The sequence below is a fragment of the Bos javanicus genome, chromosome 20 (assembly GCF_032452875.1).
Source record: "Bos javanicus breed banteng chromosome 20, ARS-OSU_banteng_1.0, whole genome shotgun sequence".
NCBI lineage: Eukaryota > Metazoa > Chordata > Mammalia > Artiodactyla > Bovidae > Bos > Bos javanicus.
In genome coordinates, this window is record NC_083887.1 from 409,289 (window position 1) to 424,747 (window position 15,459).

General features: G+C 47.5%; 1 protein-coding gene across 3 annotated transcripts in view; it reads right to left on the reverse strand.

Annotated features, from left to right (window-relative positions):
- SLIT3 (slit guidance ligand 3) overlaps positions 1-15,459 on the reverse strand; it is a 764,694-nt gene that overhangs the window by 56,055 nt on the left and 693,180 nt on the right. For all 3 annotated transcript variants that reach the window (XM_061393171.1, XM_061393168.1, XM_061393169.1), the window contains exons 21-23: positions 10,867-10,935; positions 8,904-8,975; positions 8,032-8,103 (exon numbers count right to left, since the gene is read on the reverse strand). In XM_061393171.1, coding sequence (XP_061249155.1) covers positions 8,032-8,103; positions 8,904-8,975; positions 10,867-10,935 — 213 coding nt within the window. The remainder of the gene's footprint in view (positions 1-8,031; positions 8,104-8,903; positions 8,976-10,866; positions 10,936-15,459) is intronic.

The following is a 15,459-nucleotide window of genomic DNA, read 5'->3' on the forward strand; positions in this document are numbered from 1 at the left end:
TTGGATGGCATCACCGACATGATGGACTTGAGTTTGAGCAAGCTCCAAGAGTTGGTGATGGACAGGGACGCCTGGCGTGCTGCATCCATGGGGTCACAAAGAGTCAGACAGCACTGAGCGACTGAACTGAACTGAGAACTGCTGTCAACCCCAGCTGAGGAGACAGAGGGAAGGGGGCACTCGGCCCCTGGACAGATTCCCTGGAGCTGGACATTCATCTTTATGGGAAAGGGTTTGGCATCAACCACACACATACGTGGGTCTCACTCTTATGTGCATCATCTGACAGTGTGTCTGAGGGGCCAGGCAACCTGCTTGGCGTTAAACATACCTCTGTCCACTCTGTGGTGCAGTAACTGGGAGCTATTCTCACTTGCAGGGTGGGGACACACACTGAGCTTTTAATAAATTCGCGGAGAACAGGTCTGTGAAAAAGCTGAAGGAACATGGTTTTGCTGCTCAAGTAACAACACGTGTGAATCCCCAATTCATGGGCTGTCTCCCCATGGAGGGATGTGTCATCCACTGCAAAGAAAAAAATCCCCATGCTGATGACTCACTTAGGGTCTGGCCTGGGAAACGCAAGGTGGAGGATATTCACAGAAACTCCAAGGTTTCCTTAGTGACTGCTGGGCACCATCCCCTGGGCTGCGAAGGGAGCCCTAGTTTAATGAAGGGGTGATTAACATTGACTGTGGAAGTGTAAACAGGATAATAACTTAAGAACCTGCTCTTTTGTTTTCCTGTTAGCTGATGTTAGCCTGCCCTGGGTCTTCAGCTGGAATATAGATGTGAGCTTAATTACACTTAATAACAAGTAAAGCATCTTGAGCTGACTGAGCACTGGGGCTAATACACATGCATGTTTCTGAACCCCATTCCCAGAAATTCTGATTCCGTGGATTCTGCGTTTCTAACACGCTCCCAGGTGATGCTGCTGCCCTGGTCCTCCGGACCACACGTGGTTGTCCCGGGTTGCTCTCCTCATTACCATAAGCCCCTTCCCCTCCACCCCTGGTCTCCCTGAGTAGCGGTCCTCGATGCTTGGGCAGCCAGGAGAACAGGATGAAAGTGCCCAGTCCTCTAACCAGTGTTCGTGCTAGCTTCTCACCTTCCCGGATAAGAAGGGGCTGAAGCACTGCCTCACACATTTATCAGTATCATTTAGTCTCTAATCCATGTGGTCACTTATGAATCAGAGTGGCTCCCGACTGCTATTAACTTGGATGACTTCATGGCTGCTTGCTGTTTGCAAGCAAATGCACCCAACCCCGTTGTTAATCATTTCCGAATGCGGCTTGGGCCCCTGGAGAGGCACAAAGCTCTAATTTAAAAACACCAAATGACCCAAAGGCAGCTTTGGTCCTGTGACTCCTGCAAGTCACACTCCCATTTATTATGAGCTGAGCCGCTGAGATCTCTATAAACGGCCATGCAATGGGGCTGTAATTTACTGGGATGATGCTAAAGAAATCTGCCCACGCTGCAGGTTCTGGCTTCTGGTTTGGCCCCAAAGAAGGACTCTCGCATGTTCAGTCACCCTCTTAAAGGATGCCAGGGGAGAGGGACCAATGCACCCTCCTGGGGAGCACTTTTCTCTCTTCTTTTCCCTTATACCTCATGGAGGTGGGGAGGGCAGGGAGAGGGTGATGCGGCAAGCAGCTCTGAACTGCATGACTCATCTTCAAGTGCCTGGTACTCCCTTTTTCCACCTGACTCTCAGGTGGTGTTCAAGCAGCCTAGGGAACTCCAGGATGCACGTGAGAACATCATGAGAGCAGCAGGAGGGCGTAACCATGCCCTGTCAGTTCTCGGTTGCCTGAACCTGGATCTGAATAAGTAGGTGATGCTCACGGCTTGTACAATAGGTGACATGAACTGCCCTTGTCCTAAACGTGAGATGGGGTGGGTGAATTCTCTTTTGAGCAAACTAGGCAACTCCCAGGTGACCTGGGGGCTGTTTAGAGCCAGAAAACATGGGTTCAAATCCTCATTCTGATAATCAACGCCTGTGTAACTTAGACAACTGATGTATTCTTTCTGTGCCTCCGTTTTCTCATCTCTAAAATGGAGGAGTTCTTAATATCTACTTCCCTGGTGGCTCAGTGATAAAGAATCTGCCTGCAACACAGGAGACACAGGTTTGATCCCTGGGTTGGGAAGATCCCCTGGAGGAGGAAATGGCAACCCACTCCAGTATTCTTGCCTGGAGAACCTCATGGACAGAGGAGCCTGGAGGGCTACAGCCTACAGCGTTGCAAAAGAGCTGGACATGACTTAGCGACTAAACAATTTGTAGTAGATACTTTTTTGGGGTATGGGTTGATCGACATCAAGCACCTCTTTTCTGTTGACAGCTCCTCCCTCTTCCATGGCGACTCACCCCTCCCCACCTCTGAGTCCAAGCGGTTTGGCCTTGTGGGCAGAGCTATGGGCCAGGTCTGCCCAATCAGAGTCATGGTGATTGCTCTGAGGTTGAGCATGTGACCTAAGCAAGTCAATGAGAGACATTTCTGGGGTTTTCCTTGGAATTATGAGGACAGAGGCAGTTTCAGTCTGTGAGGCAGAGAGAGGCGCATTTCTGACAGTACCCCCGGGGTACTGGCATCCAGCCCGAGAACCTAATACCTACTATTGCATTTTTCAGTTCCCTGCCTTGATACAGTCTCTATTTCTGTCTAAGGTAGTTTGAACTGGTTGTCTTTGCCTTCATTTGTGAAGGGATCTCATACACTGCTTCCTAAGCTAGGATTTACGGATGGTTCAGCTGATGCAGGGCCGGCACGTGGCGAGCCCTCCCTCGCGTCAGCCAGGATTACTGCAAACACTCTCCCAACTCCTCCCTTCCCTGTTCCGGGACACACTGGGGCCATTCTTCTCAAGGCATTACTCACCCAGGGTGGAAGCCTGAAGCCTTGCAGCCTATTGTTCCCAAGGGGCCCCACGTGGGGTTCCAGCAGACACGGTGACTTCTGGCAGAGCCGCCCCAGGTGCCTTACCTCTCTGCCCATATCTTTCATGCCACCCCACTCTTTAATTCTTATCCCAGCCCTCTCTAGGTAGGAAAAAAAAAATCTATTTTTAAAGAGGCCACATACCCTCCCCCGCCCCCAGTCTTCAAGAACAGTCTGAATTGCGAGGCAATAAAAATCGATGATAACCAGGACTTCCTGGTGGTCCAGTGGCTAAGATGCTGTGCTCCCAATGTAGGGGGCCCGGGCTTGATCCCTGGTCAGGGAACTAGATCCCACATGCTGTGACCAAAGATTCCACACACCACAACTAAGACCCCGTGTGGCCAAATAAATAAATAGATGGTAACCTACAATGGAGCAGGATGGAAGGTGGTGGACAGAGCACTAGACTAGAAGCCAGGAGACACGGGTTCCAGCCCTGGTCCTGCTCCCACCTTATAACTAGTCAGCAGTCTCCACCCCTGCCCCCATCCCCAGAAGCCACATTCCAGCTGTGCACGGAGCTTCCTGTATACACTCCTCACACACATGCCCTTCCTGACTTCCAGGCTTGTCCAGAGAATTTATATTTCTCCTGCCTAGAATGTTCTTTACTCCATCCCGATTTAGGTGACTCCTTCTGACATTTCAGACTCAGCCTTCAGGACAGAAGTTAACAGCAGTGATTCAGACAGCAAACAGTCTTGGGTTCAAATCCCAACTTGACTCTCCTGGTTCTGTCACTTTGGAAAAGCTACTTAATCTTGCCAAGCCTGTGTTTCCTCATCTGGAAAATGTGGATAACAGTGGAACATTCTTCCTAGAGTTGATGGGAAGAGTGAATATGATGATGTAACAGAAGTGTCTAGCCCAGTGTGCAGTGCATAGTCAGGGTTAAGTAAATGTCAGCAGTGAGAACTGTTTTTAAATCAGAAAGTCTCGCTGGTGACCAGCACTGGCTGCGTGCCTCTCTCGTACTCCTGTGGCTCTTTTACAGGCATCACCCAGCACTGCAGTTGCTCTGCTTCCCCTTTAGACTATGTGTTCTCTGAAAGCATAAACTGCTCCCTTCACTATTTCCACCCCCTTCCTCCCAGTGTTTAGCATAGCATTAACTCACAGAGGGCATTCAGGAAAGAATGAATAAGTGAATGAACTTGAGCAAGGCATCCAACCTTTCTGAATCTGTCTCCTTGTCTTATAAATGAATGGTTTGGACAGGATAATTTCTGAGACTCACTCCTGATTTCTAAAACTCATAATTAAACTTTTTTTTTTTTTTTGTGGCACCAAAAAGGGCCAAACTAGGACCATGGTTTGAAGGTCACAAGGAGTCCCCTTTTGGCTCTCCAGGACTGTCTGATATTTAATATCTGGTCACCAGCCGGGGACTTCCCTGGTGGTCTAGTCGTTAAGACTGCACACTTCTACTGCAGGGGGCAAAGGGAGCTAAGATCCCACATGTCACACGGCCAAAAACTAGGAATATGGTTGTCTGGGAAGGGAGTGAGTTCTTGGTCTCCGAGGGTAATCAAGCAGAGGGCAAATGGGGCCCTTCCCAGAGATGTTGCACGGAGGGTCCATACAGTGACCTGACAGGGAAGAACAGCCCTGGGTGCATGCGCAGCAAGCACAGGGACCTACTTCAGGGACAGGAGCTACAAATACAGAGGATGATGAATGACAATAGCCCGCTCGCTCCCTCACAAGCCCACACTGACACAGTCCTCCCGGCGCTGAATCCAGGTGGCCCTCCTGCGACTGGGGATGACAGCTGGGACCACACGCATGCATGTGACTCGGCGTGGGGCAAAGATCAGGGAACAGGCGGATCCCCAAGGTCTAGAATGTCTGGGGGGAAGTTCTCTTCCAGCTATTTTTAGATTAGGAGTCAGGTAGGAAAAGCATATTTTCACACAATATTTTGTACTCCAAAGCTCCTTGACCAACGTACTATCTGAAATATATTCATATCCACCTGCCAATACACACACAAACTCCGTCTCTCACCTCGCCTCTCTCTCTCCCCTCTCTCATAAATGTCAGGTCTTTCTTCCTGCTTTCCAGAACACTTTTTAGCCTTTTTCTATAGCTAGACCTTGCTGCTCATCCTCCTACTTCATCCCAAACTGCCAGTATCCCTGGGTCTCGGATCATTTCTGAAATTTTAATCAAATTAATGAAATCCTTTAGATATGAAAAAGGAATATACAAATGTCCACAAGCAGCTACTGATACTACAATTACTTATTTTAAAAACCCTATCTGGGACTTCCCTGGTGGCACAATAGATAAGAATCCATCTGCCAAGGCAGGGGACACAGATTTGATACCTAGTCTGGGAAGATTCCACGTGCCTTGGAGCAACTAAGCCTGTGCACCACAACTTCTGAGCCCTCACTCTAGAGTCTGTGAGCTGCAACTGCTGAGCCCATGTGCTGCAGCTACTGGAGCCTGTGCCCCCTAGAGCCCGGAAATGACTCGATGTTACCGAGTTAGCCTTCGATGGTTCTCTTCATTCACCCATGCTCCGGTATGGTCCTGTGTGGTTATCAACATTTATCAGTTATAATTGTAACATATACACAAATTAGGTTTATTTTTTCACATAATACTGTATAGTAAACAGGCTCCCACTCTGCTCTCTAGTTTTCCTCTTTACCTCTTTTAATAATTGTACTTCATCGACTGGTTGCACCATGCTTTCCTTATATATTCCCACTATGGCCCTTCTGAGTAATATTTAAAATTTAGGTTAAAAATAACAGTGCAACTAAGATCTTAAGGCAGAGAACCTTTCTCTCTTTTTGGATTATTTTTTCGTAAAAAATTCCTAGGTGCCCAATTACTGCAAGAAAGGATACAAATATTGTAAAAGAAATGTAGCCCATAAACATTTAATTTTTCCTGCTTTGGCCCTTATGCAGACGGTTGCTCCCCACTGAGGTAGGCAGTTTGGATGAGAGCCTCTAAGATCCCCGTTTCTGTACGAGAGCCCATCATTCTAAAATGATGCTGCGAAAAGCCTATGCGTTCTGAATTCAAGAGGCAAGCATAAGTGTGTTGGACGTGTCTGTGGACTCCTGGTGAACCAACGACAGCTCTGGTCCTGGGATGACACCAACGAGGTGCTGAGGAAGCAGGAAATCCTGGGCAGGGGGTGCTGTGCACCCCACCACCCTGGTTGACAGACAGATGGACACGTTAAGCTGCCCCAACCAGAATGGCTCTAATTATGAACACATGTACACAGACCCCACTGAGATGGTGGGTTCCACCCTGGCAGCCCATCTATGCCCAGAACTAGAAGACTGGTGGTGGTGGGGGGTCAATAAGCTGGGATTGAGGGGTGGTGGGGGAGCAGGTCCAGCCGTAGCCCCAGCCAGTGAGACAAGCCCAATTGTATTCAAGTTGAAACAGGGAAATGGTTTTGCTGATGTTTGTATTCTCCAGCTCCCTTGAGAAGCTGGATAATAAATAAGTGACAATAACAGATTGCACACTGTCAGCGCGGGTACTTTTTTGCCCCTAGAGAATTGATCTTTAATAACAGCACAGATGACATGTGGTGGGACTTGTCGCTGACACGGGTGTTTTGTGGGCCTCAATAAATCACATCAGCTTGGAGGCTCATGAACGGACCCACTTGTTGGGTGCTGTCTGCTGACCATTACTGGGTCCTGGGAAGGATCCTGGGGCTCTGAGTCAGAAGGCTTGATTCTGCAACCTCCTGATTGCTGAATTTTGGTCCAGTGATGTTACCAATCAGGGCCTCAGTTTTCCTGTCTTTAAAATGGGTATAATTCCCTCACTCTCACAACATTGTTTGCAGAAGATTCCGTGAGGCAATGACCACAAAAAGTCCTGTAAAATATGGCTCTGACTATTATAGTTGTAATAGTCCAAAAGGGTAAGAAGTTGATAGGTTTGGGAGCAGAGTGTTTGGCATCTCTCTTCTCACAGGAACATCATTCAAAGGATCCTCCCTTGCCAAGAAAACAGGTGCAACATGGCAAAGCACAAAAATCAGGTGGCAGTGAGGTGCCACTCCTGCTGTTGCAAGTGTTGGTGTGAAAACAGCCATAACAAATGCATATAAAGTGTTTCTCATGGACGGAGCTGTGCTGAGTGCTTTACACACAGTATCTCATTTAATCCTCATAAGACTGTGAGGCAATTGCCCTCATTACCTGATTTCATGGATGAGAAGACACACATCTGGGGAGGGGCAGAGCCATGCCTGGAAACCAAGGGACCCTATGGCCATCTTGCCTTTGCTCAGAGGTCACCTGCCTCAGCTGGCTGTCCCCTACCCGTGCATAGCCCGGCCAGGCTACGGAGCTAAGTGGGGGGAGGCGGGGCGTTGGTGTGGAGGCTGCTGACTGCAAAGCTCAGTTCAAAGGAGCGAGACTGCTCAGCCCTGCAAGAACACAGAGGGGAAGCTGGGAGGGCCAGGTCTCTCCATTTTCCAAGAGCGTATATAGAAGTCAGAATTGATAGGAAAAAACTTCATGATATTTCAATGTTAACAACTGATTAAAACTTTGAAGAACTCTGTGAGTCGACTCCATTCCAAACAGACAGCTGTGTGTGCACGGGCCCTGGCCTCTGGCTCCCAACTTGGGCTCTCTGAGGCAGGAGCTCAGTTTCCTTGCGGAGGTTTGCATTGTTAACATGGCCCTTCTGAAGCCAAGGGGACCGACTGTGAAATAATGACCATCAGAAGAGAGGCCGAGTGCTGCCTACTGGGCTCTGCTGGGATGCGGAGTATAATCACACGTAACTACAGATCCTAATCCTCGCAAGGGAGGTGCTACGGATCCCGTTTTGCACATAAAGAAGTAGGAACTCAAGAGGGGTTAGTGATGTGCGCCAGGTTGCTCAAGAGGACGTGGGCTGTAACCAGGAACGACTGACTCCTAAGCATGAGCTCTCTCTGCCCCATGGAACAAATTTTGAGTGTTGGGTGGGGAGGGACGTGGGCTTTGAGTAAAGGCAAGCAGGGAATAGGAGTGCTCAGTCCCGTCTGCCGTTACCAGCGAAGTGTAAGTCAAAGGCGGCTCACTGGGGTACTCACAGCACTCGGAGGGACCGCAGCCCGTTGAAGGAGTGGACGGGGATGCACCGCAGCCGGTTGTAGCTCAGGATCCTGTGGAAAAGGACACACAGGCTCTGCTGGTCCCTCCTAGTCTCAGCTATTGGCGCATGCATGAGTCCACACTGTGCACCAGCCAAAGCAAACGGTTTCTTTACCTTCTCCAATGTAATAAACTGGCAGAAAGCACCCTGAGGATAAGGGGAGAGAAACATCCCCTGCCACTCCAGGAAGCTCATGGTTTCATCTCCCCCTTTCCTCAGAGGCTCCTTAGCAGGCTGGCTCCCTGGCCAACTTTGCTGTCATCTCCCTCTATTGTCAAATGGTGAGTGCTCACAGTGCACAGAGCTAATGGGCAATAAATGGGTCTGAAAGTGAAGTTGCTTAATCGTGTCTGACTCTTTGCGACCCCATGGACTGTGGCCTACCAGGCTCCTCCGTCCATGGGATTTTCCAGGCAAGAATACTGGAGTGGGTTGCCATTTCCTTCTCTAGGAGATCTTCCCGACCCAGGGATTGAACCCAGGTCTCCCACATTGTAGACAGACGCTTTACTGTCTGAGCCATGAGGGAAGTCCAAATGGGTCTGAGCAAAATATAATTGAGTAGGGAAAATTCACAAATCACAGAAGGTATTGCAGATATGAACTTCAGAAGCAATTAGGGGCCAACCCCTTTCTATCTGCCCACAGTTATGACCTGTGTTACTTCCCTTCTGATGATGAAGGTCTGCCCTGTGCTGGGTCAGCCACCGTCCTGAGGGTCACTGGAGCAGAGCACATAAGCCTGAGGGACACGGGAAGAACACACTTTGTGCCAAGCCCATGTTAAACACAGTAGCTCTCTGTACTCACAGGGTAGAGAGGTGAGACATGTTGCTGAAGGTGTAGTTGGTCAGCATGCCGATGCTGTTGTTGCTCAGGTCACTAGGAAAAGAAAACAGAAGGGTCACATTGTACTGTTAGTTGCGTGTGAAGGGGGTCTTCACACTTCCACTCATGCACATGTGCCTTCCAAGCATCCATCTATTCATTCATTCACCCACTCACCCATCTCTCCATCCACCCATCTTCCCACCTCATCCCATGTTTATCCACCCATCCATCCATCTACCTGTCCATCTGTCTATCCACCTATCTTCCAATCCATCCATGTATCCAGCCATCCATCCATTCCTCCATCTTCCTATATGTCCATCAGTCCATCTGTCCATTAGCTCATCCATCCATGTGTCCATCTGCCCATTCATCCACGCATCTGCCCATCTGTCTGTCCACCCATCTGCTCATTCACTGAGCTGTCCATCAGTCCAACCTTCTGTCTGCCTATCCATCCATCTGCCCAACCCATCCATCCACTCATCTATGCATCCTCCCATCTGTCCATCAGCCCGTCCATCCATCAGCCCATTCGTCTGTCCATCTACCTGTCCACTTCTCTGCCCATCCATCCATCTATCCACACATCCATCTATTCACCTATCCACTCATTAGTACAAATGTTCATTTTTAATTGAAGATTTATTCAATCAGTCATTCAAGCAACTGCCATTTATTCATTCATCCATTTATACAGCTGTCTACTCATCAGATTTATTCTACCAGCAAAACATAACACACAAGATAACAATTTCTTCTTGTTCTAGAGCTTTTTATTCCCCTTGATCAATTCTTGCTTTCACAGTCCCTCCACCTTCCCTCTCTCCCAGCATTCATTTTTTCCCATCTTATCACATTCTTTCTTAGAGGGAATGAAGTTGGTGGGAGTGTGATCCTCTGCCAACTACAAGCTCCAGCTTCTCACCAGGGATACATATCCAGAGCAGCGGTTTTCAGCATCAGCTGTACATTAGCATCACCTGGGGAGTTTTATGTCCTCCGAGACCTGAGTTTCATGGCCAGATATTCTGATTTAATTAGTCCAGGGTGGGCTTGAGCATCAGTATTTAAAACAAAACCTAAAGTATTGTGATGATTCCTATAATCTGCTGAGGTCCAGGGCCATTGCTCCAGGGCTCCCTGCCCCCTTAGCACACGGGGCATCTTTCAACTACCACTTGCCCAAGGATCCCGCTTGCCCTCCTGGCAAGGCAGTGAGGCTGTTGAGAGACAAAGCTCATGGACCAGCCAGCTTCCCGAGCCTCACTCATGCCTAGCAGCCCTGCTCCTCACTCAGGGGTTTTCCTGGGTTTTGGCAGACGTGGAGACAGTGGCAACTCCCACCTGAAGGAGTCTCAATTTGAACTATCTCCCTGGGTCGAGAAGATGCCCTGGAGAAGGAAATGGCAACCCATTCCAGTATTCTTGCCTGGAAAATCCCATGGACAGAGGAGCCTGAAGGGCTACAGTCCATGAAGTCACAAAAGAGATAGACATGATTTAGCGACTATACAACAAACACCTTAGAACATTCACTGAGTAACTAAAGAAGTAGGAAGAAGAAAAGGCAAATTTATGCTTTTGGCCATCCTGAGTGCAGCCACTGCTTGCAAGAAACTGAAGACTAAGGGATCTCAGGAATTTAATTGGGAGTCTGGAAGGTCAGAGGCTCCGAAGGCAAGGAAGGAGGTGACGCAGGTGGCTACCGAGGCTGGGCTCTGGGTGCTTCTGTGCGCACTCCTCACTGGGTGAGGCCCAGCCTATCTGGTTGGCCTGTTCTTCCTAGCTGTCTCCTGCTGCTCCAACCAGGGGTAGAAGGGCAGGAATGCCCCAACGGCTGCAGTGCCATCCTCCCCTTCCTCCGCACCCGTTTCTTAAGCTCCCCTAGGAGAGAAAACTAAACATCCCAATGATGTCCCACTGATGCGGGGCTCCTTACATGAGTGTCAGATGTCGGAAGCTGGATAGCTCCTTGGGCACGGCTGTTAAGTGGTTTCCTTCCAGGTACCTGAAAGAGAGGTGCAGAGTCATGCTGGGCAAAGAGATGCCTGCTGTGATTTCCCAGGCTGGACTGGGTCTCTGTTTTGCTCTCTCATAGGTATTTCCCACCCACTTCAAAGCACAGACTACATTTGTCATCTAATATTTATTTGCATGATTGTTCAACTAAGGATGCTTTTCCACTGGGCTGCTAGCCTCCATGATGGCAGGGCTCTTGTCTAGATCTCTTCAAGAAAATTAGAGATAACAAGGGAACATTTCATGCAAAGAAGGACACAATAAAGGACAGAAATGGTATGGATCTAACAGAAGCAGAAGATATTAAGAACAGGTGGCAAGAATACACAGAAGAACTGTACAAAAAAGATCTTCATGACCCAGATAATCACAATGGTGATCACCAACCTAGAGCCAGACATTTTGGAATGCGAAGTCAAGTGGGCCTTAGGAAGCATCACTATGAACAAAGCTAGTGGACGTGATGGAATTCCAGTTGAGCTACTTCAAATCCTGAAAGATGATGCTGTGAAAGCGCTGCACTCAATACACCAGCAAATTTGGAAAATTCAGCAGATGCCACAGGACTGGAAAAGGTCAGTTTTCATTCCAATCCCAAAGAACGGCAATGCCAAAGAATGTTCAAACTACCACACAATTGCAAGGATCTCACACGCTAGCAAAGTAATGCTCAAAATTCTCCAAGCCAGGCTTCAGCAATACGTAAACCGTGAACTTTAAGCTGGATTTAGAAAAGGCAGAGGAACCAGAGATCAAATTGCCAACATCCACTGGATCATGGAAAAAGCAACAGAGTTCCAGAAAAACATCTACTTCTGCTTTATTGACTATGCCAAAGCATTTGATTGTGTGGACCACAACAAACTCTGGAAAACTCTTAAAGAGATGGGAATACCAGACCACCTGACCTGCCTCTTGAGAAATCTGTATGCAGGTCAGTAAGCAACAGTTAGAACTGGACATGGAACAACAGACTGGTTCCAAATAGGAAAAGGAGTACATCAAGGCTGTATATTGTCATCCTGCTTATTTAACTTATATGCAGAGTACATCATGAGAAATGCTGGGCTGGAAGGAGCACAAGCTGGAATCAAGATTTCCAGGAGCAATATCAGTAATCTCAGATATGCAGATGACACCACCCCTATGGCAGAAAGAGAAGAATAACTAAAGAGCCTCCTGATGAAAGTGAAAGAGGAGAGTGAAAAAGTTGGCTTAAAGCTCAACATTCAGAAAACTGAGATCATGGCATCTGGTCCCATCACTTCATGGCAAATAGATCGGGAAACAGTGGAAAGAGTGACAGACTATTTTCTTGGCTCCAGAATCACTGCAGATGGTGACTGCAGCCATGAAATTAAAAGACGCTTACTCCTTGGAAGGAAAGTTATGACCAACCTAGACAGCATATTAAAAAGCAGAGACATTACTTTGTCAACAAAGGTCTGTCTAGATAAAGCTATGGTTTTTCCAGTTGTCATGTGTGGATGTGAGAGTTGGACTGTGAAGACAGCTGAGCACCAAAGAATTGATGCTTTTGAACTGTGGTGTTGGAGAAGACTCTTGAGAGTCCCTTGGACTGCAAGGAGATCCAACCAATCCATTCTGAAGGAGATCAGTCCTGAATATTCATTGGAAGGAATGATGCTGAAGCTGAAACTCCAGTACTTTGGCCACCTGATGCGAAGAGTTGACTCATTGGAAAAGACCCTGATGCTGGGAAAGATTGAAAGCAGGAAGAAGGGGATGACAGAGGATGAGATGGTTGGATGGCATCACCGACTCAATGGACATGAGTTTGAGTGGACTCCGGGAGTTGGTGATGGACAGGGGGGCCTGGTGTGCTGCGGTTCATGGGGTTGCAAAGCGTTGGACGTGAGTGAGCAACTGAACTGGACTGGACTGGAGGCCCCAGACAGTATACAGAGCGGCACACAGTAGGTGTTCAAGAAATCATTTGTTGAATAAAGCACGCACATTGTACCTGGCCCTCACAATACCCTTACGTGGCAGGGATTTACAGATTCTGACAGAAGTTCAGAGAGGTCACAACGTGAGCAATGGCTGAGCCAGGACTTGAACCCAGGCCTCTCCGACTCCAGTCTTTACCACAGTTCCCTCTGGCCTCTACTTAGCTACTGGAGGGTGTGGAGAGCTGAGTCAGGATTCACTTTTAGAACCCTAATTCCATGTTGAGCATCTCTGATGTGCATCTCAAAACTGAGGGAAGAGGCATTTACCTGAAACCCTGGGCATGGTCCGCAGCAGGATGACCACACAGGAAGGGCCAGGGTTCAGAATGAGGGTGCATCAACAGGAGACTCCTCTTGGACAGACAGAGGCTGAGCCTAGACCTGCCTGGACTTTGGGGTCCTGTCCCACCCTGCTCATCAGACACAAGAGTGTGGCTGAAGACAGAGAAGGCAGTCTTGTTTGAGGATGAATCACAAAGGGCCCACGTACCCTCACACTACCCTTGAGAGGGGACGTGGGCCAATTCATTCATTCCCACCCTTGCTGTAAACCCTTTTCCTTGAGATTCCTGCTGCTTTAAGGACAAAATAGCAAAACTTTTCAGGTGGTTTTTAATGCCTGCTCTGATCTCTTTGCAGCCAAATATGGAGAAGCTCTATACAGTCAACAAAAACAAGACCGGGAGCTGACTGTGGCTCAGATCATGAACTCCTTATTGCCAAATTCAGATTTAAATTGAAGAAAGTAGGGAAAATCACTAGACAATTCAGGTATGACCTAAATCAAATCCCTTATGATTATACAGTGGAAGTGAGAAATTGATTTAAGGGCCTAGATCTGATAGATAGAGTGCCTGATGAACTATGGACTGAGTTTTGTGACACTGTACAGGAGACAGGGATCAAGATCATCCCCATGGAAAAGAAATGCAAAAAAGCAAAATGGCTTTACAAATAGCTGTGGGGAGGCCTTACAAATAGCTGTGAAAAGAAGAGAAGTGAAAAGCAAAGGAGAAAAGGAAAGATATAAGCATCTGAATGCAGAGTTCCAAAGAATAGCAAGAAGAGATAAGAAAGCCTTCCTCAGCGATCAATGCAAAGAAATAGAGGAAAACAACAGAATGGGAAAGACTAGAGATCTCTTCAAGAAAATTAGAGCTACCAAGGGAACATTTCATGCAAACATGGGCTCGATAAAGGACAGAAATGGTATGGACCCAACAGAAGCAGAAGATATTAAGAAGAGGTGGCAAGAATACACAGAAGAACTGTACAAAAAAGATCTTCATGACCCAGATAATCATGATGGTGTGATCACTGACCTAGAGCCAGACATCCTGGAATGTGAAGTCAACTGGGCCTTAGAAAGCATCACTACGAACAAAGCTAGTGGAGGTGATGGAATTCCAGTTGAGCTATTCCAAATCCTAAAAGATGATGCTGTTAAAGTGCTGCACTCAATATACCAGCAAATTTGGAAAACTCAGCAGATGCCACAGGACTGGAAAAGGTCAGTTTTCATTCTAATCCCAAAGAAAGGCAATGCCAAAGAATGTCAAACTACCACACAATTGCACTCATCTCACATGCTAGTAAAGTAATGCTCAAAATTCTCCAAGCCAGGCTTCAGCAATACGTGAACTGTGAAATTCCAGATGATCAAGCTGGTTTTAGAAAAGGCAGAGGAACCAGAGATCAAATTGCCAACATCTGCTGGATCATGGAAAAAGCAAGAGAGTTCCAGAAAAAAATCTATTTCTGCTTTATTGACTAGCCAAAGCCTTTGACTGTGTGGATCACAATAAACTGTGGACAATTCTTCAAGAGATGGGAATACCAGACCACCTGACCTGCCTCTTGAGATATTTGTATGCAGGTCAGGAAGCAACAGTTAGAACTGGACATGGAACAACAGACTGGTTCCAAATAGGAAAAGGAGTACATCAAGGCTGTATATGATCACCCTGCTTATTTAACTTCTATGCAGAGTACATCATGAGAAACGCTGGGCTGGAAGAAGCACAAGCTGGAATCAAGATTGCTGGGAGAAATATCAATAACCTCAGATATGCAGATGACACCACCCTTATGGCAGAAAGTGAAGAGGAACTAAAGAGCCTCTTGATGAAAGTGAAATAAGAGGGTGAAAAAGTTGGCTTAAAGCTCAACATTCAGAAAACGAAGATCATGGCATCTGGTCCCATCACTTCATAGCAAATAGATGGGGAAACAGTGGAAACAGTCTCAGACTTTATTTTTGGGGCCTCCAAAATCATTGCAGATGGTGACTGTAGCCATGAAATTAAAAGACGCTTACTCCTTGGAAGGGAAGTTATGACCAATCTAGATAGCACTTTCAAAAGCAGAGACATTACTTTGCCAACAAAGGTTCGTCTAGTCAAGGCTATGGTTTTTCCAGTAGTCATGTATGGATGTGAGAGTTGGACTATAAAGAAAGCAGAGCACCGAAGATTTGATGCTTTTGAACTGTGGCATTGGAGAAGACTCTTGAGAGTCCCTTGGACTGCAAGGAGATCCAA